A 20,018-nucleotide genomic window follows, 5' to 3' on the forward strand; every position below is an offset into this window, starting at 1 on the left:
CATGGTCGTCATCGACAGCGGCTAGTGTAAACCAGCTAGGGACAATGCTGGCACTGGCTCTCACGGTAATTGCCCGCACAATCACCTGGACTTACCGGTATGTTCATTTGTGGGAACACCTATGCAAATATGACGTACCGGTATATCTAAGGTCGGGAAGATATTAATATATCCTCTTTACTTCTGACAAAATTATCTTTTGATGCCCGATAAAGTCTCAAGTAAAACACCGCAGGTTTAAAACAGATTCTTTATTTGCTCTGTTGCATGATGCCTGGATAAGAAACATTAACTAAGAGACTTACATGAAGTTGGGAGAAACAAAATACTGGTAAGTGACAATATTAATTGGAACGCAATGCTTCAAAATGGACCAACATCAGTAAATACAAAATGTATTTGTAACAGACAGAAGGAAATGTTAACACTTCATTTAGTCATTTAAAACAATAGTAATATGACAAAAGAGCAAATCTGCACTCTACTTGTGTACACATTTATGGGACATGTAGAACTTGTAAGGTGGCTCATTCCAGTTATATCGTCATTAGCAGTGCCACTCATTTTGCCATTGACCTTGGGGAATAGGAAATGGTCATCCACGAGTGAGAGGTAAAAGGTGAATTTGTTTTTTTTATGCACAGGATCACACTGCTAGCACTTTTCACTTAATGATGGTATCTGTTAAATACCAGAGACTACCGTCACTCCACAACCCCACTGTATACATCTAAGCACCAAGCAACCCTGTATCTCCAAAATAGGACTGGAATGTGCTTTTAATGTATCCAAGAAAACGGTTTCCAGACCAAAAAGTATTGCTGGGGCTTCAGTATAAACATGCACAATGAATCTATAATAATATTTCACAGCTCTGGTGCCAGCCACATGGAGACAAAAAGTCAACCATTGAATGAGGCTAAGTCACCGAAGAATCTGGAGCTAAAGGACATTTGCTGAGACTCGCCAAAAGAGCAATAAGTGTCTTATTCATATTGTGTTGGTTTTCAGGATCACCACTGCATAAAGAAATAAGGTGATCGTTCAACCATGCGTGATAAATGAAGCTATATCACCAGTAAACTAGCATGTGCGGCTTGCATGTAAAATACAAAAAGGGAAGACCTATTCACGGGCTTCAAGTAGTTTGAGCCTATATAGCAATGTCACAGAGGAAACCCAACCCTACAGTAATTTAATTGGCAAATAACAGCTGCCTTCATCTCAAGTATCTGTTACCACTAGATCACTCGCTTTAGATTCAAGGAGGATTGCGAGAGGGTAATCTGTAGAATTGTCAAGACTGATTGCCATCACGGAATACAGCACATTACAAGAACAACTGATGAATCTTCAGCTTTCCGGCTTCACTAGAAAAGACAATGATTTCTCAAAAAAAAAAAGAACAGCCAAACAAGGAAAAGTGGTATGAGCAGATAACCAACAAGTAGCTTTCAAATAAAGCAGAAAGGCACAAAAAGGTTAAGTGAACGACTGAATGGTAAAGCTCATTACGCTCTAAGGGATAGGCAATCTTCAGGTGAGACTCAAGATGCAAATATTCTACTAGGCCAAATCAGAGATTCCCCTCAATCAATTCACTGCACTTCACAAAATAATTTAAAAGGAGTTTTGTTTTTTTCCCCCCACTAATGCTCATCAGTGGAGCTGGCAAGAGCAGGCATTTTTGCGGTAATTTTCAACAGCTAGACAAAAAAAAAATAAGGGGAGAGAAAGTTTAAGTCTGACCAAAGTGTGTTATTTGTGCCCCAGTTCATAGGAAACTTAGATTACTAAGGTCTACAGTTCAAGGAGAAGATGCAGGATCTCAACCTGTGATTACCTTTTCTCCAGGAGAAACATGTCATGTCTCAAGTGCCGACCTGCACTGCGGTCATGTTTTACTTTTAGTAGGCAGTATATGATTATATCATATGAGGGTACTTTGATGTAACGGGGGTATTACTGTTCTAACACTGGTGGCTAGGAATGTGCTTCTTAATTCACAATTCAAAGAACCTGTCGTTCTGAAATAACTAGCAACCAAATTGTTCTGCACTTTTGTAGCTTTTACACTTTTATTCCCTTTGCAGCAATGTACACGTTTAGCTTGCTCTGTATTTGACATCACTTGCCTTCTGTGCATATACGTCATGTGATATCCACGGAGTACATTCATAGAAAGGGGGTTATAAAACAGTTAGGGCTTGTTCACAAGGTGCATTTTTATCACGTTTTTTCTTACCTGCACGTTTTTGCAGTGGACAAAAATGCTGCATTTTACAGTACCAGCAAAGTAAATGAGATTTCTGAAACCTCATGCACATATGCTACTTATTTTTCCTTGCAAATTTAAACACTCGAATGTCAATTCTTTCAGTGTTTTTCATCCAAATAAATTGGAAAAAAAAAAACAAGTAAAAACACAAAAATCGCAAGCAAAAATGGGCATATTTTATGCGTTTTTCCTGCCAAGACACTGTTTTTTGCAGCAGAAAAATCTGCTGCAAACAGTAAATGAGTGCACATACCCTTAGTCTGTAAAATGGATATTTCTGCAGCGTTAATGAAATCACAAGGATGGGGAAAGACCACCTTCCTCAGCAATGACATGGTGTGATTACTAGTTTCAGGTTATCTTCGGCTACATTCTCACGATGAGTATTTGGTAAGATTTTTAACGCTGCATATTTTCGAAAAAAAGCAAGTAACCTATTTAAATTAATGGGTGCAAAAATGGTGCAGAAAATGTGCAACATCAAAAACTCATAGCCTTAAGGTGCAGAAAGCGAACCTACTCCATATTCTGATTGCTAATGCTTCAATTGCCAAGTCAGACATGTGGTGAAGATCCCCAGAGCACATAATGCAAGAAATGAATGCCGTTCTGTACAGCACAACTGCATGACCTCAAGTCATAGCTCACTCAGGGTGTGGGAAAGCAATAACGGCAGCAAGCCAGCAACACTGGAGAGCTGATCAGATCATTTAGAACCATGTACAGCAATATAATAAAACTTTTATTTGAAGTAGTCTTAAACAGGTGCATTCACAGCTGCAAAATCCCTGGCTTATGGAAATTTTAAAAAAAAAACTATATCTTAAAGCTGCTCTGATGCCAAGATACTCATGAATAAATAATATAGAATGGTGTGCCTGGTAACATCTGTATCATAAAACCACCTAAAAATAAGTGTTTAAAAAAACAAAAAACCTCATAGCCACATTTCAGTAACACTTGCCACAAGTCCCATCATTCAGAAAACTACATTCTTTTCTCACCATTAATGTGTGTACAAAATAATTGTTATTTTATAGAAGTGACCCAGAAAAGCCAGAACCCAAAGAACAAACTGAAACATAAAAGAAAAAAAAAAAAAGCTGTTTTCCTCAGAAGGGCAGTTACTGTGTGAAATAAAAATCACAGCGATGGCCTGTAAGGGTTAATAAGCACTTTACATGGGATTCACTTCTTCTCAAATCAGCGTTTCCTTCCAGTCTTTAACTGGCGAGGGTCTCACTTGCTCTTTCGCCTTTGTTTCTGAGGGGGCGTCCCTCTGCAGCTGGGGTCTGCTGCCCGCTTTCCTGGGTTCCTCTTCATCTTGCAGCTGCTCGGATTTTATGCGCTGCATCTGTAACAGCCGAAGCTGCACACGCAGCTCAATGATCGCTTCTCTCTCCTCGTGAATGGCTTGGTTCAAATGATTGTTCTTAACCTGACAAAAGAAGTTGTAAACTTGGAATAAATTGCAAAATGTCAAGTACCCAACTAGTATGTGTATTCTAAGCACACCGAACACAAGTCACACAAACTAGGACCTCCAAAATCAGAGCAAAGTAAGGAGGAGGAAATGGAGAGACAACCTGAAGGCATGCTAGCCTGGCAAAGATCCAAAAGGTTTAGATTTAAAAAAAAAAAAAAAGCTAATCCTGTGATCATCACACTGCCCACTGTTTTTTTTTTAGGCTCATACTTCCTGTTATTACAGTTAGAGTTTACAGTAAATCTTCATGTTATCAGAGATAGGATTTCAATGAGAGTAAAGGCCCCGTCACACTTAGCGACGCTGCAATGATCCCGACAACGATACGACCTGTCAGGGATCGTTGCTGCGTCGCTATGTGGTCGCTGGTGAGCTGTCAAACAGGCAGGCTCACCAACGATCAGGGGAGCAGCGACATCGTGGAAAGAATCTTTCCACGATGTCCTGCTCCTGGTTACCAGCCTGCTGAAGCAGGAGCAGGCTGGTAACCATGATAAACATCGGGTTACTAGGGGCACACGCGCACCTAGTAACCCGTTGTTTATCATGGTTACCACTCTGCTATGGTGAGCGAGAGGTTACCGCTCACTTTAGCAGGCTCGTAACCATGATAAACAGCAGGTTACTAAGTGCGCATGTGCCCCTAGTAACCCGCTGTTTATCATGGTTACCAGCCTGATCGCTGCTCCCGCTGGTCACACACAGCGATGTGTGCTGACCAGCGGGAGGGCAACAACCAAAAAAAGGTCCAGGACATTCTGCAGCGATCAGCGACCTCACAGCAGGGGCCTGATCGCTGCAAAGTGTCACACATAGCGACATCGCTGGTGAGGTCGCTGTTGCGTCACCAAAACCATGACACAGCAGCGATCTCGCTATGTGAGACGGGGGCTTTACACCTGTAAGCCCAGCGGATATCACAGGATCCACCAATCCACACCTGACCTTGCTCACCTACCCTTGCACACACTTATTTGACACATCAATACAAAAAAAGAGCATTGCGGCTAATGTACATTTGTTATTTCCTGAAATAGGAATGTAAAGTCTAAAAAAGCCCCAACAGCCAATATGAAAATTGCAAGATTTATTTTTTCTTCTTTTGTGTGTTAAAAAAGAAACAAAATTTTTTTAAAAATACATTTAACTGATTTAAACAATAGGTCCTTTTCTGCTAAATTTGTTTTAAAAGGGAATTTGTCAGCAGGTTTTTGCTATATAATCTGAGAGCAGCAAAACATTTGGCAAGAAAGCCTGATTCCAGGGATGTGTCACTTACTGGGTTGCTTGATGCAGTTTTCATAGAATCCCTGTTTTGTGTAATGTAGAAGTAGCAGAGCCAACTCTCCTACTCTGTGTATAACCCCGCCCAGAGCCCTGACTGGCAGCTTCCTGTGTACTGTGCATTGTCAGCAAGCTGCCAATCACTGGTGGGGGTGGAGTTACACAGATTAGCTGGACTGCTGGTCATGTGAGCTGTAGTCCTGGAAACGTTAATCTCCTGCTGAGAAAACACTGTTTGTACTAAAACTACAACACAGCCTAATAAGTGACACATCCCTGGAATCAGGGTTTCATGCTCTATATTATGCTACTCTGAGATTAAATAGCAAAAACCTGTTGACATATTCCCTTTACGTACATGACCATTGATTGTCAAGACCCAGATAAAAGGATCTACCTCCAACTCTTCATTCTGCCGCTGGAGATCCTCCAGAATAATCTGCAACTCTTCTTCATCCTCACTTTCACTCTCACTTTCTGATGAATACTCCTCAGTCTCACTGCGGCCATGTTGTTGCCGACTACAATGAGAAAATTCAAATTTGAAAAGTGCAAAAGACCAAACATTTGGTAACCTGAAATTGGATTCCTATACTAGAATGAAGAAGAAATAGACCTGCAATAAAAAGGTCATCTGTAAAATAAAGCCATAAAACAGGTATATGTGTAAATATGGAGTTGTAAGTTTACAGTTCACATATTTCCTCCTTACATTTGTACAGTCACCATTGCAGTAAACCTGCTGCAAGCCTGACACTGCTGACATAAAATACCGCATGAATATGCAATCATCTAATCTATGATGCAGGTACAGTGTAATAGTATAAAAATATATACTATTTAGACCAAAATGGTTTCATGTGAATGAATTGCGGGATTACACAATTCTTAAAAATTCAGTGCGCACTACTTCTATTTCCATCTAGTAAAACAATGGTGATGCTGAAACTTCCACACTGGAAGATAAAGTGTGATATGATCTTGGTAACAGGACAGAAAATCCTTTATAAACCCCTATAAGGGGTTGTATTAAGTTCATAAATGGGTAAAATTGCAAAGTGCCTGTAAAAACAGTCAACTTTACAAATGAATCCATATTGGAAGCTCTGAAGCTGGATGGACTGCCTCACTCCATCTTCGTCCTACTCTGCTATAGTGTATATATGCCAGCAGCAGCCGCCCCACCAGCAGCAGCCGCCCCACCACAGTTTGCACCAGCAGAACTTCTATTCTGCTGGTTCGAGCGGTCAAACTTCAGGAACGCACTTGCCCTTGGCAAAGCAGGAAGTTGGGGGACGGGAGCGGCGCGCTCCTGAAGCTGTATCAAGAGACAAGCCCCTTTAACGGCCATGTGAGTGTAGAGGAGTACACAATGAATAATGCCCCCCACCTTTGTATCTCTGAAATCTCTGCTCGCAGACGATCGATTTCTTCCTTCTCTGTAGCAATTTGTCGTCGCAAGAATTGCTCCATTGCTACAAGCTCTTCTTGCTCAGTGAGGATCTCATTTTCCTAACAGGATATACAACCATTAGTGAGGATATATGCTCTGAACAATGTGTAATATACTAATGGTGGAAAAGTGTATAGAAGTGTACACAGATTCTGCACAGACAAAACGCTAGACAAAATAGTACAGCATGCTGAGCGCTAAGCTATTTTGTCTGATAAAATGCCTAAGACAGTGATGGAAATCCAAAAGGACCCATTATACTAAGAAGTCCGCTGGGGACTGAAGAATTCTGCCATGTGCCGGTCCATTCACTGCAGATATTTCTGGGGTTTTTTGTTCACAAAAGGAAAAGAAAATCAAAAGTCAGATGTGAAGCTACAGATATATATTTGTAATTTCTACAACTACTGTTAGTATATAATAATGTACATCATACATCTATGTACGTCTAGTCTCTTCTGAAAAGTATCGTAACACTGGCTGCCCAAATAAAGACTTACACAATGTCACCATTAGGTTCATATGGATGCCTATAATTCAGAAGCAAATCAGACCTAGAATCCACAAGGAAATCTGCACCAAACAATTCTCATTTTTATAGGGATTTGTCACCTATTATGTGCAATGGATTTAAAGTGCAGAGAAGAAAAGTCTAAATACTTTCCTTCTGTCGCTTCCTTGCTAATGGCAGCTTGATCCTCCATTGGTCTGTGTGTCCAGGAGAGCAGCGATGACATGAGTGACCGCAACGGTAATTTGGCTTATTCACAATATGTCATTACTGTTGGCCAGGTTACTGAACCCACACCTACACACATTTTGCTGTGAATCTGGGTGTAATAAGCATCAAGAATGGACAAGCATTTTTGAGCAGGAAATTTTAGCAGTGTGTGGTTTTATCAAACCTCATCCACTTTGCTGCTGGTGTATTCAGCAGATTTTCCTTCAAAAATCTAGAAGGAAAATCTACAGTCATTGTGTTACGGATGAAAAAGATGCTTAGCAACAAGCAAGATAACACCGCTGCATTGAAAAAATTCTTCAACAGGTTATTGTTTTTTAACCTTCATAGTTAGGTTAGAAAAGATTAAAGCAGTTGTCCAGTGAAAACAAAATCACATTTAAATTAATTCCATTTGTAAAGTTATCCAGCATTGTAATATATTGTTATAAGCCATTTTACACACTATGAGGCCGTTTCATCAAGATTCGCAAAGCACAAGCTTGTGTTAGGCCAATCTTGCTGGGGTACAAGGTGCCAAATTCATTCACCACATCTTTCGAGTGGTTTCGCCATGCCAAAAATGCACTTTTAGTGAATTGGACAGGCAGGTGTGCCTCCCCAACTTCCCTCATTTCGTCAGAGCAGAGTCAAAATGTCAAAAGTCGCAATTTTTTTCTGTGGAACTCCAAGTTTTTACTACATTTGTGGTCTATTTAAATGGCCAGTAAAGTCTACATTTTTCAGTAGAGACATAAGGAGACATAACTCCTAATAATGCACTATCCTTTGTCTAGTGTTACCTGGTAATCGACCCTACACATCTCTGCACTTTGACTATATGATTCGGAGTGATTTAAAATTAATTTCTATAAAATCATAGTGCAGCGTAGTGTGTTCTCGCAAGCATGGTTGGTTTCAAATCCATTCATTTTATGTGATCCCTGATAATGCGGTCCTGACTGACAAGCACTGCACGTACCTGTGCAAGCAGTATATTAAGAACCTCTTCTTCATTTTCAGTCATCTCCTCTTTAGAAACATCTTCCTTTGAAAGACTAGCAATTTCTTGGGCGATCTTGGTTTCACAGTCCTATGAAAAGCACTTGAGATAAAAATTACTTTGCCAATTGTTCATTATGCATAAGATAAATATCACTCAAGTTCTACAGTCACTAACAAAGTAAAAGGCATCTGTGGGAAAGTTTAGAATGGATTGAACATTGGAAATGACCACTGGTAGCTGAGTGGCAAAACTGCTTAAAGAATAACTAAACTTTCTTTATGTTTTTTTCTTGTTTAGGAGGCACTAACTGCCTGCAGATCAGCGAGAGCCGGGTCTGAGCACAAAGAGCGGAGTAGAGATTCAATGGAAAGCATAGGCTAGAAAGCCTCAGACAGGAGTTGTGAGCTCCTGTCTGCAGGGCTGCACACAGTTCAAGGGTCTACTGAGCAGCTGGCAGGAAGGAAGGATGGGGACCTCATGCCCCAGACCCCCCATTGATGTGCAGGCAATTAAAGTGCCTGTTCTATATGGAAAAAAAATAGAAAGATTACTATTTAAAGTTTGCAATATAAATGTTACAAAAACTACCTCACTGCATTGTATTATTTTTAATTTATGCAAAAGTGGTAACAGTTTTCTGATTTTCTTTTACATCATCCATTAGGTTAATTATTAATCACAAAGTAATGCAATAAAACCCACAAATGTGGAAAGTGAAGATATGACATGGATAAAGTAACTTGGCAAGTATAAAGTCATGATTCAGCTGCAGAAATGAAACACTAGATAAAAGGAGAGATAAGAGCAGTGAAGAGGTGGACAGCATGTGGTATGTATGCAGCTGCGTTGGGCAGGGGGCAGTCCAAGTCACATGACACCTATTCAGCACATTGGGTCTTCGCCAAGAACCATACAAGGGAGAGCCTTGTCCTCTCGGTGCCATTATGCATGCCTGGTGATGAAAGCTTTAACAGAGCAGACAGGCCGAGGCTTAGAATACCACACACCTGCCTTTTAGCTTCTCGCAACTTCCTTTTAAGTGCAGTAAGAATTCTCTGCACCTCCCACAGCCTTTCTTCTTTAGACAGATCTTTTATGCCAGCCTGCAGATCTCGATGCAAACAATTTAACAGGAATTCCTACACAAAAAAAAAAGTTTTATAAATAGTTAACACTGGTTAAAGAGATCTGCAGATCCTTCTTTTAATAGGTAGTATTTGAGATCCAAGAAATAATAGAAAAAAAAAAAAGGTTACAAACAAAACAATATAGGCTGGGGCTACTCGTGGACATTGACCATGACAAGTGACAAGTGTCAAAAAAAATGGCATGTACTTTGATATCTGCAGCGTGAACTAGAGGTTTAGTTTAATTGATTTATTGAGTTTTTATATTTGGTATCCAATAGTCAAGACATAAAAAGGCCCGACTGAGAATTTATTGATAGCATAAAATGGCGATTAACTCTGCAGAAGGGAGTTTAAGCTAAATGAGGTGGCACTACAGATATTGTGGGTTATGGAGTGAGGCATCCAGAATGGCTACCAGAGAGTCATTTATTTTCCATCTGGGTTTGTTGTATCTGATGGACAAGTAAAGTGGTACATTAATAGAGCGTGTTGACTTTACACTGAGGGAGGAGGAGGATATAAGGCAGTGTACCCGTCCTCTTTAAGGCTTATTAAAAATGTTATGTATTCTTAAATAAAAGGGAGAAGGGGAGGTATAGCTTTGTTAAGTTTTATCATTTCTCTTATTGCCCTTTCTCCTGTATGCATTGCACATTCTTTTTTTCTGTTATGCACTGGTCTTATCACCGTAGCATTGCACTTTAAGAAATATGTTCCGTATGCAGTGATTTTTTTTGGGGGTGGGGTGGTGGGGGTAAGAGCCAGTGGTTTGTTGTAATGTTTATGTGTTTATAGAATGGTTCGTTTTCATTAAAAAAAAATTTATTCAGAAAAATGGAGCTGCTACGGGTCTCGGAAAATGGCGCCATTTTTTTTTTTTTAAACAAACTTTCTTTTTTATTTAAGTGGTGAAAAAAATACAACCTATACCTGTTTGGTATTGACAAACTCGTAATGACCTGAAGAATGATGATGGCAAATCAGTTTTAGCATTTAGTGAACATGGGTGGGGGGGAGGGGAACACAATTGTGAGAGCTTTTTTACAATTTCACCGCACTTTGAATTTTTTTTTTACTGTTTTCTGATACACAATATGTAGACAATTTTTAATAAAATATTAAGGTTGACCCAAAACTTTGTCAAAGTTTTTAATTTTGGCCCTCTGTGTATTTGACTTTGACATCCCTGGTCTAGAACATGAGAAGAAGACACGGACTTTGGTGCAATCAATGACGGGCAAAGTGAAGGGGTGATGGAGCACTTGTAAGATCACATATATTAGATTAAAGCTTGTTTACTTTCCAATCTTAAAGGGAATCTGTTACCCCCCTGGGCAATATCACACCTCTTCTATGGGCATACAGGTGATAGAAAAGTAACTCTATACTTACCTGTATGTCCCATAGCAGAGGTCTGATTGCAGAGAAATCTGGTTTTATAAAGTCTGTTTTCCAGAGGCTTGGTGTCCCCCGGACGCCAAGCAAACCTCTCCTATTTGCTTACTATTCCCCTAAATCGCCGCCTCTATGCTAAATTACCATATTCCCCCCCCACCACCTCCACGTCACAGGGCCCTGTGATGTGTCCTGCTCCGCCTCCCGCACCGCTCCCATGGAGCGCACTATGTTGCCCTCCGGCCCCATTTGGCTGCGTACTGCGCTGCAGCATAGTATTGCGCAAGTGACGGTGAGTCATTGAGACTTCCGCTCCGCTGGCAGTACGCAGCCAAACGGGGCCCGGAGTGAAACAAAGCGCGCTCCAGAGGCGGCGATTTAGGGGAATAGTAAGCAGATAGGAGGGGTTTGCTTGGTGTCCCCCGGACGCCAAGCCTCTGGAAAACAGACTTTATAAAACCAGATTTCTCTGCAATTAGACCTCTGCTATGGGCCATACAGGTAAGTATAGATTTACTTTTCTATCACCTGTATGCCCATATAAAGGTCTGATATCGCCCAGGGGGTTGACACATTCCCTTTTAATCCACAAAAAAAAAAAGTATGTGTACACATGTGGTTTTGGCCTTTACCCAATGCTGCTGTTGCTTTAATATTCATGAACCTCCTGCCAATTCTGCTGGATTTATTGTGGCATATCGGCACCACATGTAAAAATTCATTCTATAATCTACAAGTGCACACAGATACTTGTCAGTCATTTCATCAATTTAAACATCCCCTTCAATGTTTGGTGCATGTACAGGTTTAGCTTTTATGCACAATATCACATTTTCCACAAATCCCAAGTGTCGGCTAAATGCTCAATGACTTATTAGGTCCACTCGTGATTAGACGACACATTACATGGATCATATGCCATAGTGTAATCTGCAAACAGAAACACTGATATGAATGAATACTACGACAAGTTTCATGTACAAATCTGATCTAGTGAGAATTGTCCCAGCACTGAACTCTGGGGTACACTACATATATATGCAGATACATAGTAGCCTGTCAGGTACTACTCAGAAGGGCAGAGGAAGGTGTGGGGAGGCTGGAGAGGCACAGACATATAACCTTAAAAAGGTGGTGTCCAGTGAAAATAATTTTAACCTATGCAGAGAAGAGGTGATAACTTGCTGAACGCTAGGGGTCCTGCTGCTGGTATCGCACAGATCTTCTTAATGGGAACTTTTTATCCCCAAGAGGGCACTTTTTTTAGTATTAGAATAAGATGGCAGTGCACTTGCCCTTTGCTACTCCATGCTACTCCATGCATTCTCTAGGGATTGCTGGAAAAAGCCAAGTTCTGTGTTTGGTAGCCCATAGGGAATGAATAGAGTGCAGGTCCAACATGAGCACTGCTGCTTCATTCAAAGAGGGATAAAAAAAAAAATAAAAAACAGTTCTGCTGATAGGAACAGGTTCCAGGGGTCAGAAAGATCAAAAACTAAGCACCTATCCTACGGATAAGTCATTACTTGTTTTCACTGGACAACTACTTTAAACAGAGCAGTGAAATAGACTGATTTTCTTTAAGCCGGTTCTTAACCCAATTACAAACTACATCCTGCAAAATAAAGACACATTAGATATTACTTGTCTATGATAGGCAGTGGGTTAGGAAAGTCTACATGTTCTACACTCACAATAGCTGCTCTACCAAAATGTCTACTTATTTTATCACACAAGTATGAAGGAGTTTAACCTTTACCCGCATTAGGACATGAATAAACGTCCCGGACAGAAGTATGCAAGTGTGGAAGGGGATGAGGGGCTGTGCACCCACCACATGTGGCTGGTGACCGCTATCACAGGAGTGTAGGACTTTTTTCAGTCTCTTCACCTACAGTACAGACCAAAAGTTTGGACACACCTTCTCATTTAAAGATTTTTTTTCTGTATTTTCATGACCATGAAAATTGTACATTCACACTGAAGGCATCAAAACTATGAATTAACACATGTGGAATTATATACTTAACAAAACAGTGTGAAACAACTGAAATATGTCTTATATTCTAGGTTCTTCAAAGTAGCCACCTTTTGCTTTGATGACTGCTTTGCACACTCTTGGCATTTTCTTGATGAGCTTCAAGAGGTAGTCACCGGAAATGGTCTTCCAACAATCTTGAAGGAGTTCCCAGAGATGCTTAGCATTTGTTGGCACTTTTGCTTTCACTCTGCGGTCCAGCTCACCCCAAACCATCTCGATTGAGTTCAGGTCTGGTGACTGTGGAGGCCAGGTCATCTGGCATAGCACCCCATCACTCTCCTTCTTGGTCAAATAGCCCTTACACAGCCTGGAGGTGTGTTTGGGGTCATTGTCCTGTTGAAAAATAAATGATAGTCCAACTAAACGCAAACCGGATGGAATAGCATGCCACTGCAAGATGCTGTGGTAGCCATGCTGGTTCAGTATGCCTTCAGTTTTGAATAAATCCCCAACAGTGTCACCAGCAAAGCACTCCCACACCATCACACCTCCTCCTCCATGCTTGAAGGTGGGAACCAGGCATGTAGAGTCCATCCATTCACCTCTTCTGCGTCGCACAAAGACACGGTGGTTGGAACCAAAGATCTCAAATTTAGACTCATCAGACCAAAGCACAGATTTCCACTGGTCTAATGTCCATTCCTTGTGTTCTTTAGCCCAAACAAGTCTCTTCTCCTTGTTGCCTGTCCTTAGCAGTGGTTTCCTAGCAGCTATTTTACCATGAAGGCCTGCTGCACAAAGTCTCCTCTTAACAGCTGTTGTAGAGATGTGTCTGCTGCTAGATTGTGGCATTGACCTGGTCTCTAATCTGAGCTGCTGTTAACCTGCGATTTCTGAGGCTGGTGACTCGGATAAACTTATCCTCAGAAGCAGAGGTGACTCTTGGTCTTCCTTTCCTGGGGCGGTCCTCATGTGAGCCAGTTTCTTTGTAGCGCTTGATGGTTTTTGCAACTGCACTTGGTGACACTTTCAAAGTTTGCCCAATTTTTCGGACTGACTGACCTTCATTTCTGAAAGTAATGATGGCCACTCGTTTTCCTTTACTTAGCTGCTTTTTTCTTGCCATAATACAAATTCTAACAGTCTATTCAGTAGGACTATCAGCTGTGTATCTACCTGACTTCTGCACAACACAACTGATGGTCCCAACCCCATTTATAAGGCAAGAAATCCCACTTATTAAACCTGACAGGGCACACCTGTGAAGTGAAAAAATTTCCGGCGACTACCTCTTGAAGCTCATCAAGAGAATGCAAGAGTGTGCAAAGCAGTCATCAAAGCAAAAGGTGGCTACTTTGAAGAACCTAGAATATAAGACATATTTTCAGTTGTTTCACACTTTTTTGTTAAGTATATAATTCCACATGTGTTAATTCATAGTTTTGATGCCTTCAGTGTGAATGTACAATTTTCATAGTCATGAAAATACAGAAAAATCTTTAAATGAGAAGGTGTGTCCAAACTTTTGGTCTGCACTGTACTTGGAATAAAAAGTAATCAAAACATCTGATGAACCTTAAATTGGTATTGATAAAAATGACAGCTCACTAAGCATAAAAACAAGCCCTCAATCAAAAATAAAATAAAATTGTTAAAATCTTGGAAAGTGGTGAGGCAAAGAGTGGGGGTGTATTATTTTATTTATATATAAAATTCGGAACATTATCGCTAAAATAAAGAGAAAAAAAAAAGATGCACGTTTGGCATCACTGTAAGCACACTGACCTAGACAATAGTGTTTCTAGGTCATTTTTACCACACAATGAACTCCGTCAAAAATAAAAAAAAATAAAAAAGAAGGAAAAAAAAAAAACATTTCTTCCCTCTTTCTCTCCAATTTATCAGGCAATTTTTGTCAGGCAAAATGATCAGGTCATTCAAGCAAAAAAAAGTCCTCATATGTCCATGTCAACAGACAAATTTATCTGGTCATTTAAGGGTTAATGCAGAAAATAATGATAGTCCTTCCTATATTGTATAAGCTTATAGGTACAAAATATAAACTGCGAAAACAAACCTGTCGCCTAATTTCTTCTTTAATAGTTTCTTGAGTTTCGGGCAGAGCAGGCATGGTGGCCATATTAGACCAGCGGAGAGGTTTTATCACTTTCTTGATCACCGTTCCACCAAACAACTCTTGCACGTGTGTAAAGAATACGTACAAGACTCTGTTACTGATCTGGAAAGCAGAAGACAATATAAATTAAGGCAATGCAAGCTCTAGTTTGAGGACAGCTTATTTCTCACCCCAAAAGAAAGTACATCAATACCTTTAGACCATTTTTAATTAATTAGGTCATCTCTATGTCCTAGTAGTGGACAACCCCTTCCTGATCTGAGTGTTTGCTTCCGTGAAAATAAAAACAGTTGTACTTATCTCCCATGCAGACGCTGCTCCAGAGGTGTCGCTCACGTGCGGTTGTTATGACATGGCGGCACGGTGGCGCAGTGGTTAGCACTGCAGACTTGCAGCGCTGGGGTCCTGAGTTCAAATCCCACCAAGGACAACATCTGCAAGGAGTTTGTATGTTCTCCCCGTGTTTACGTGGGTTTCCTCCGGGTTCTCCGGTTTCCTCCCACACTCCAAAGACATACTGATAGGGAATCTAGATTGTGAGCCCCGATGGGGACAGCGACGATAATGTATGTAAAGCGCTGCGGAATATGTTAGCGCTATATAAAAATGATTATTATTATGTGAGCCCGGCGCCCAGTCAGCGCTGGCATCACGGTCTCAGCCTTCTGACGTATACATAATCATGAGAGAGTGGAAACTGCGGCTGGCCACTAACTTCCTCATGATTACTAATACATTCAAAGGTGGGGACAGTGATGCCAGCGCTGACTGGGCACCGGGCTCACATGTCATAACAACCGTCACATAAATTGCATCACTGCAGAACTTAATAGTGATCCAAGGATTATTACCGGTCTGCTCACATGCATGGTCATCATTGCTGTGGAGCAGTGTCCCACCCAAGAACTGGAGCAGCTACAATGATGTTTCAGAAAATCTAATTCCTCTGTCCAAGCAATGCAACCTTTAGGAAATCTGTCATATGTACCTGAACGGTCGGGCTCAGCACAATTGAAATATTCTGTATATTCATTTTAGTTTCAAGTTCTTTCTCTATGACATGGTCCATGTGGACAATTAGCCATGAAATCAAGTAAAAGTTGCAGGCAGGCAGCTCCTTCAAGAGGCGCTGACACTCCTGCAGCCTCTCTGCCTCAGTGCCCTTGCCACAGGCTTCTTCAAATTTAGGCATTAACTCTTTGGTGAGGACGTTCTCAGGTAGCTCACGCAAGTATTGCTTCAGTAGGCTGGCAACTGTGTAAGGCTCATAGTCATCGAGGTTAGGAGACTCCTCACGGTCATATGCTGCTTTCAACTCATCCACCTTTGACTTGATTCCTTATAGGTGGAGAAAAATAAAAAATAAAACTTATGTACTTGCTGTATGCTTAAAATGGGTTATTCAACTTCTTTAAAAAAAAAAAGACAATGTTTTCACAAAATTCTAAAACATTTACAGACTTTTTTCTCATATTCTTCATATTGAATACCAGTTCTTCTTCCATCACGTCTCAGTTACAAATACAGTAATATGCCTCTTGCATACAGTGTATACACATTATCTACCCCCGCTCCTCCAAACATTACTCTACCATAATAACCACTTTCATAATGTGCTGATAACTATACGCCTCCCATATACGTGGCCATAAAATCTAGCAACAATATTTTAACACCCCATCTAGGTTTTATTATAAGATAATTTAATGTCATTTTTGATTTACAGAAGCAAGAAATGTTTTTGGCCCTTTATATGACAGAGCTTCATTTCGTACAATCACAACTATTCAACTGGGCAAATTAATAAAATGCATCTCCTTATATCAGGCTGAAGATACCTCCGTAAATTCTCAGCAGTCTGAGCAGCTTTACCTGACACCCTGTAGATGCCTTCACATTTCATGCCATGTTGCTCAATGAAATCGATGCACTCCCGGAACACAGCCGGCAGCCGGATCCCATCACACATCATGGTTCTTTCTGAAGCTGCAGCCAGGGGGATTCCGAATACTGGCCTCAGCCTCGGCACATCTACAGGAGGTGCTTCTGGCTCTGGGGTGGGCTTCTTTTTTTTCTTTTTCTCTTTCCATTGCTTGACTACATCTGCAGCAGTAAGATCCTTGGACTTCTTGTCTTTGTGCTTATCTTCTTTGTGCTTCTCTTCTTTAGGTTTCTCTTTTATTTTGAAGTCTTTCTCCTTCTTCTTAGAAAAACTGGGCTTCTTGAATACATGGATTCCTTTGGACCTCTTCATTTTGGACGGGCTCTCTGCTTCATCACCAGAACTGTCCTCCTGAAAGGCAGCATAACCTTCAGCTGGGGAAGAAAGCGTGAAGTTAGTCTAGTGTAAAGTGGGGAGGGACAGTAACGTTTTTGTTTTTTATCCAACAGGCCCTATATTGCTTTTCAGAGATATAATAGATATTGCTATACCCAATTTAGAGACCAAAGAAAAGCTTATATGATGCATCAGGTGAAATATGATGATAGCTGGCTAAACACTACAACACAGAATTAAAGAAAACATTGGATTTCAAAGAGTTTTTGTACCCTACATGTCATACATTAACGTCTAATAAAAAAATCTGACAGGTCACACTGATCTGTAAGCTATTTCAATTATTAATTTGGAAGCTTCCTAGACATATAAGCTCCATATGGCCAAACTGACAGTATGAGGAACATATCGTATGCCGTGACTTGTGTTTGGATGATTATATTTGGTGAAATCTAGAAATTAAAACCCAAACACTATGAAAACATCAAATAATGTCTAAAATTTCTTTTCAAGTCTGGAAAAACATAACAGGCTTGATCAGTGAAAGACCTGGGCAGCAAAATATTGTTAAGCAACCATTTGTTTTGTTTTTAAAACACACGTGGACCTTCTGTAAAATAAAAATGAGGGGTGGTCAACTCCTATACCACTACACAGGATGTATTCAAGGCTTCTTAATAATCAGTGCAGTTACTCATAACTTATCCTAAAACCGCAACTCATCTTTTACGATACAGCTTTTTATATTTCACTTTAGCGCTATTGTTATATCTGCAGAGCAGTAACTACTTCACATTGCTTTTATTAAGAATATAGCTAAAAAATGGTTTCAAACAAAGACTTCTTCTGGGTGCATGAAAGAGAGGGTCATATGGTTGAAGACTTCATGCTACATCAGTAAATAATATGAAAAAGAAAATAGAAGCGTGTGGAGCCGACGATACACGGTTGATTTTACACCGTTTTCGATAACCGCATTCAACGGTCATAGAGGTTATCATCCTGGATGGCGGTTACAAAAGTTAAAATGAAAAAGCTGAAATCACAAAAATACCAACACAATAGTCTAAACTTTTGGACAGGTAGCTGCCATTAGTTATTTGTGTCACAAAAAAAAGCTGCCGATTGTCAACCCAAAGTAGTCTGAAATGGCCTTTTCGGACAAGTAAAGTCTTACGGGCATAGCCGACTTGTGTGCTCTGTTATTTAAATATGGAAAGTGCTGCCTTAGAAATGTAACCAGGACACAAATAAATAAAAATCAGCACAATTATTATAAGGACATGAGCTCCAGCCATGAGAACTGGTCATACTTGGATTGATAAATCATTCACATAAAGGCTAAGTGATTCAACAAGGGACAGTATTTATAGAAAATGATTAGCTTATCTCATTCCTCTTTTATATGAGTGCTAAGGCGAAGATAATTGATCTAGATGAGAATGGTTATTGTGCAAGTGAACGCTACAGACCGAACTATAGTCTCATCTGGTCAGGTGCCTCTCCTGTATGACATCAAAAAATGGGTGTCAGGCTGAGTGACCCCATCCTTACGTGAGAACAGACACCAAGAGTCATCGCAATCAAAGTCACTTTGGAGACACGTTAAACATATAGCCATTTTCACTTTGCAATGGGCAATAAGTGGCTACCATAGTCACTGCGAGCACAGAATTATTTTTTTTCCTGCCATATTCCCCTTACGAACAACATACTCCAGAGTCCTTGACAACACGCATTATTCTTCCTGAGTGAACCGTATTAGTGAGATTTTATACCTCTGCTCAGTTCTTTTTAGAAGGATTTTTCAGAAGAGAAGCATCAAAGCCCTTCAAATATAAAACATGGAAAACCCATTTAGAAAGTTGGCCTTGGTGTAGAATTGCAGAAGAACTGCAGAGCTCCAGTAAGTTCCACTGTACCGTATCTGTGATCTAACAAAGCCTACTACATTATCTACCATCAGTGAGCCATCCTAATACAAAAGGTAAACTCACAAGTTTAGCTCTGCTACATCTCATAAGTAAACAAGTTGGTCAAAACAAACTAGCTACACATGTAATTAAGTGATGCTACAGATACGTGCCAAGCATCCAGTGACTCATTACAATTAATAACAAGTAGCCGCTAAGCCTGGACTACACCCTGACTGCACCTCTGCTATTATGGCATCAACTCTAGTTTACTACCATTGCACAAGACTCCGGACTATAAACGAATGACAGGGAAATAGTCACATCAGTACAGAACATACGTAGCAAAAAGCAAACTTAAACCTGGGCCTGATCTAGGATTTTTAATGTAAACATTAAAGGGTTATCCTGGTCTCATAAATGATCACCTACTACTGGATAGGTGACACTTGTTGAATCGGCGTGGTTCTCACCCATCACCAGAAAGCGGCACTTTGCCACTGCTCCCCTGACTGCTAGACAGTGGCCATAAGGAATTGAATGCAGTGCCTGGTCATGTACACACACTGCTGCTACAGTAAATGCATATGGCACCAGCAAAGGTAACCGATATGAGCAACGCTGTGCTTGGCCATCTCCGTATCTTCAGTGACGGACATTGAATGGGGGGCAGTGCATATGAAGTGCCAGCCGTGCCATTCAACTTCTAACTACACCCCTGCAGCCAAGAATGGGGGGGGGGGGGTTAACAGTGCCTCAATTGGGCGATCGGTGGGGGGTTGCAATAATGGGATCTCTACCGATATCACAATTAGCAGCTATTCAGTGGATTAAAGGGTATTTAAAGGGGCAGTCTAGCCAAGCATATCTGTTCACTATTAACTGGATAAATTGTTGGGAATCCATTCGGTGGGAACACTACCTATGATTAGAAGGGTCGCAAGTCATCCCTTCCC

At 40.6% G+C, this 20,018-nt stretch overlaps 1 protein-coding gene across 2 annotated transcripts in view; it reads right to left on the reverse strand.

The window, feature by feature from the left end:
* Window positions 1-236: 236 nt before the first annotated feature.
* The window catches only part of RALBP1 (ralA binding protein 1), a 30,414-nt gene continuing 10,632 nt past the window's right edge, over window positions 237-20,018 (reverse strand). For both annotated transcript variants that reach the window (XM_073679040.1, XM_073679041.1), the window contains exons 3-10: window positions 16,744-17,187; window positions 15,860-16,209; window positions 14,812-14,973; window positions 9,236-9,367; window positions 8,205-8,315; window positions 6,439-6,560; window positions 5,446-5,569; window positions 237-3,716 (exon numbers count right to left, since the gene is read on the reverse strand). In XM_073679040.1, the coding sequence (XP_073535141.1) occupies window positions 3,477-3,716; window positions 5,446-5,569; window positions 6,439-6,560; window positions 8,205-8,315; window positions 9,236-9,367; window positions 14,812-14,973; window positions 15,860-16,209; window positions 16,744-17,187 (1,685 nt within the window). In that variant the 3' untranslated portion in view covers window positions 237-3,476. The remainder of the gene's footprint in view (window positions 3,717-5,445; window positions 5,570-6,438; window positions 6,561-8,204; window positions 8,316-9,235; window positions 9,368-14,811; window positions 14,974-15,859; window positions 16,210-16,743; window positions 17,188-20,018) is intronic.

The sequence above is a fragment of the Phyllobates terribilis genome, unplaced genomic scaffold (assembly GCF_046119375.1).
Source record: "Phyllobates terribilis strain yellow unplaced genomic scaffold, ASM4611937v1 Scaffold_4__5_contigs__length_816908805, whole genome shotgun sequence".
In the NCBI taxonomy this organism is placed as follows: Eukaryota; Metazoa; Chordata; class Amphibia; order Anura; family Dendrobatidae; genus Phyllobates; species Phyllobates terribilis.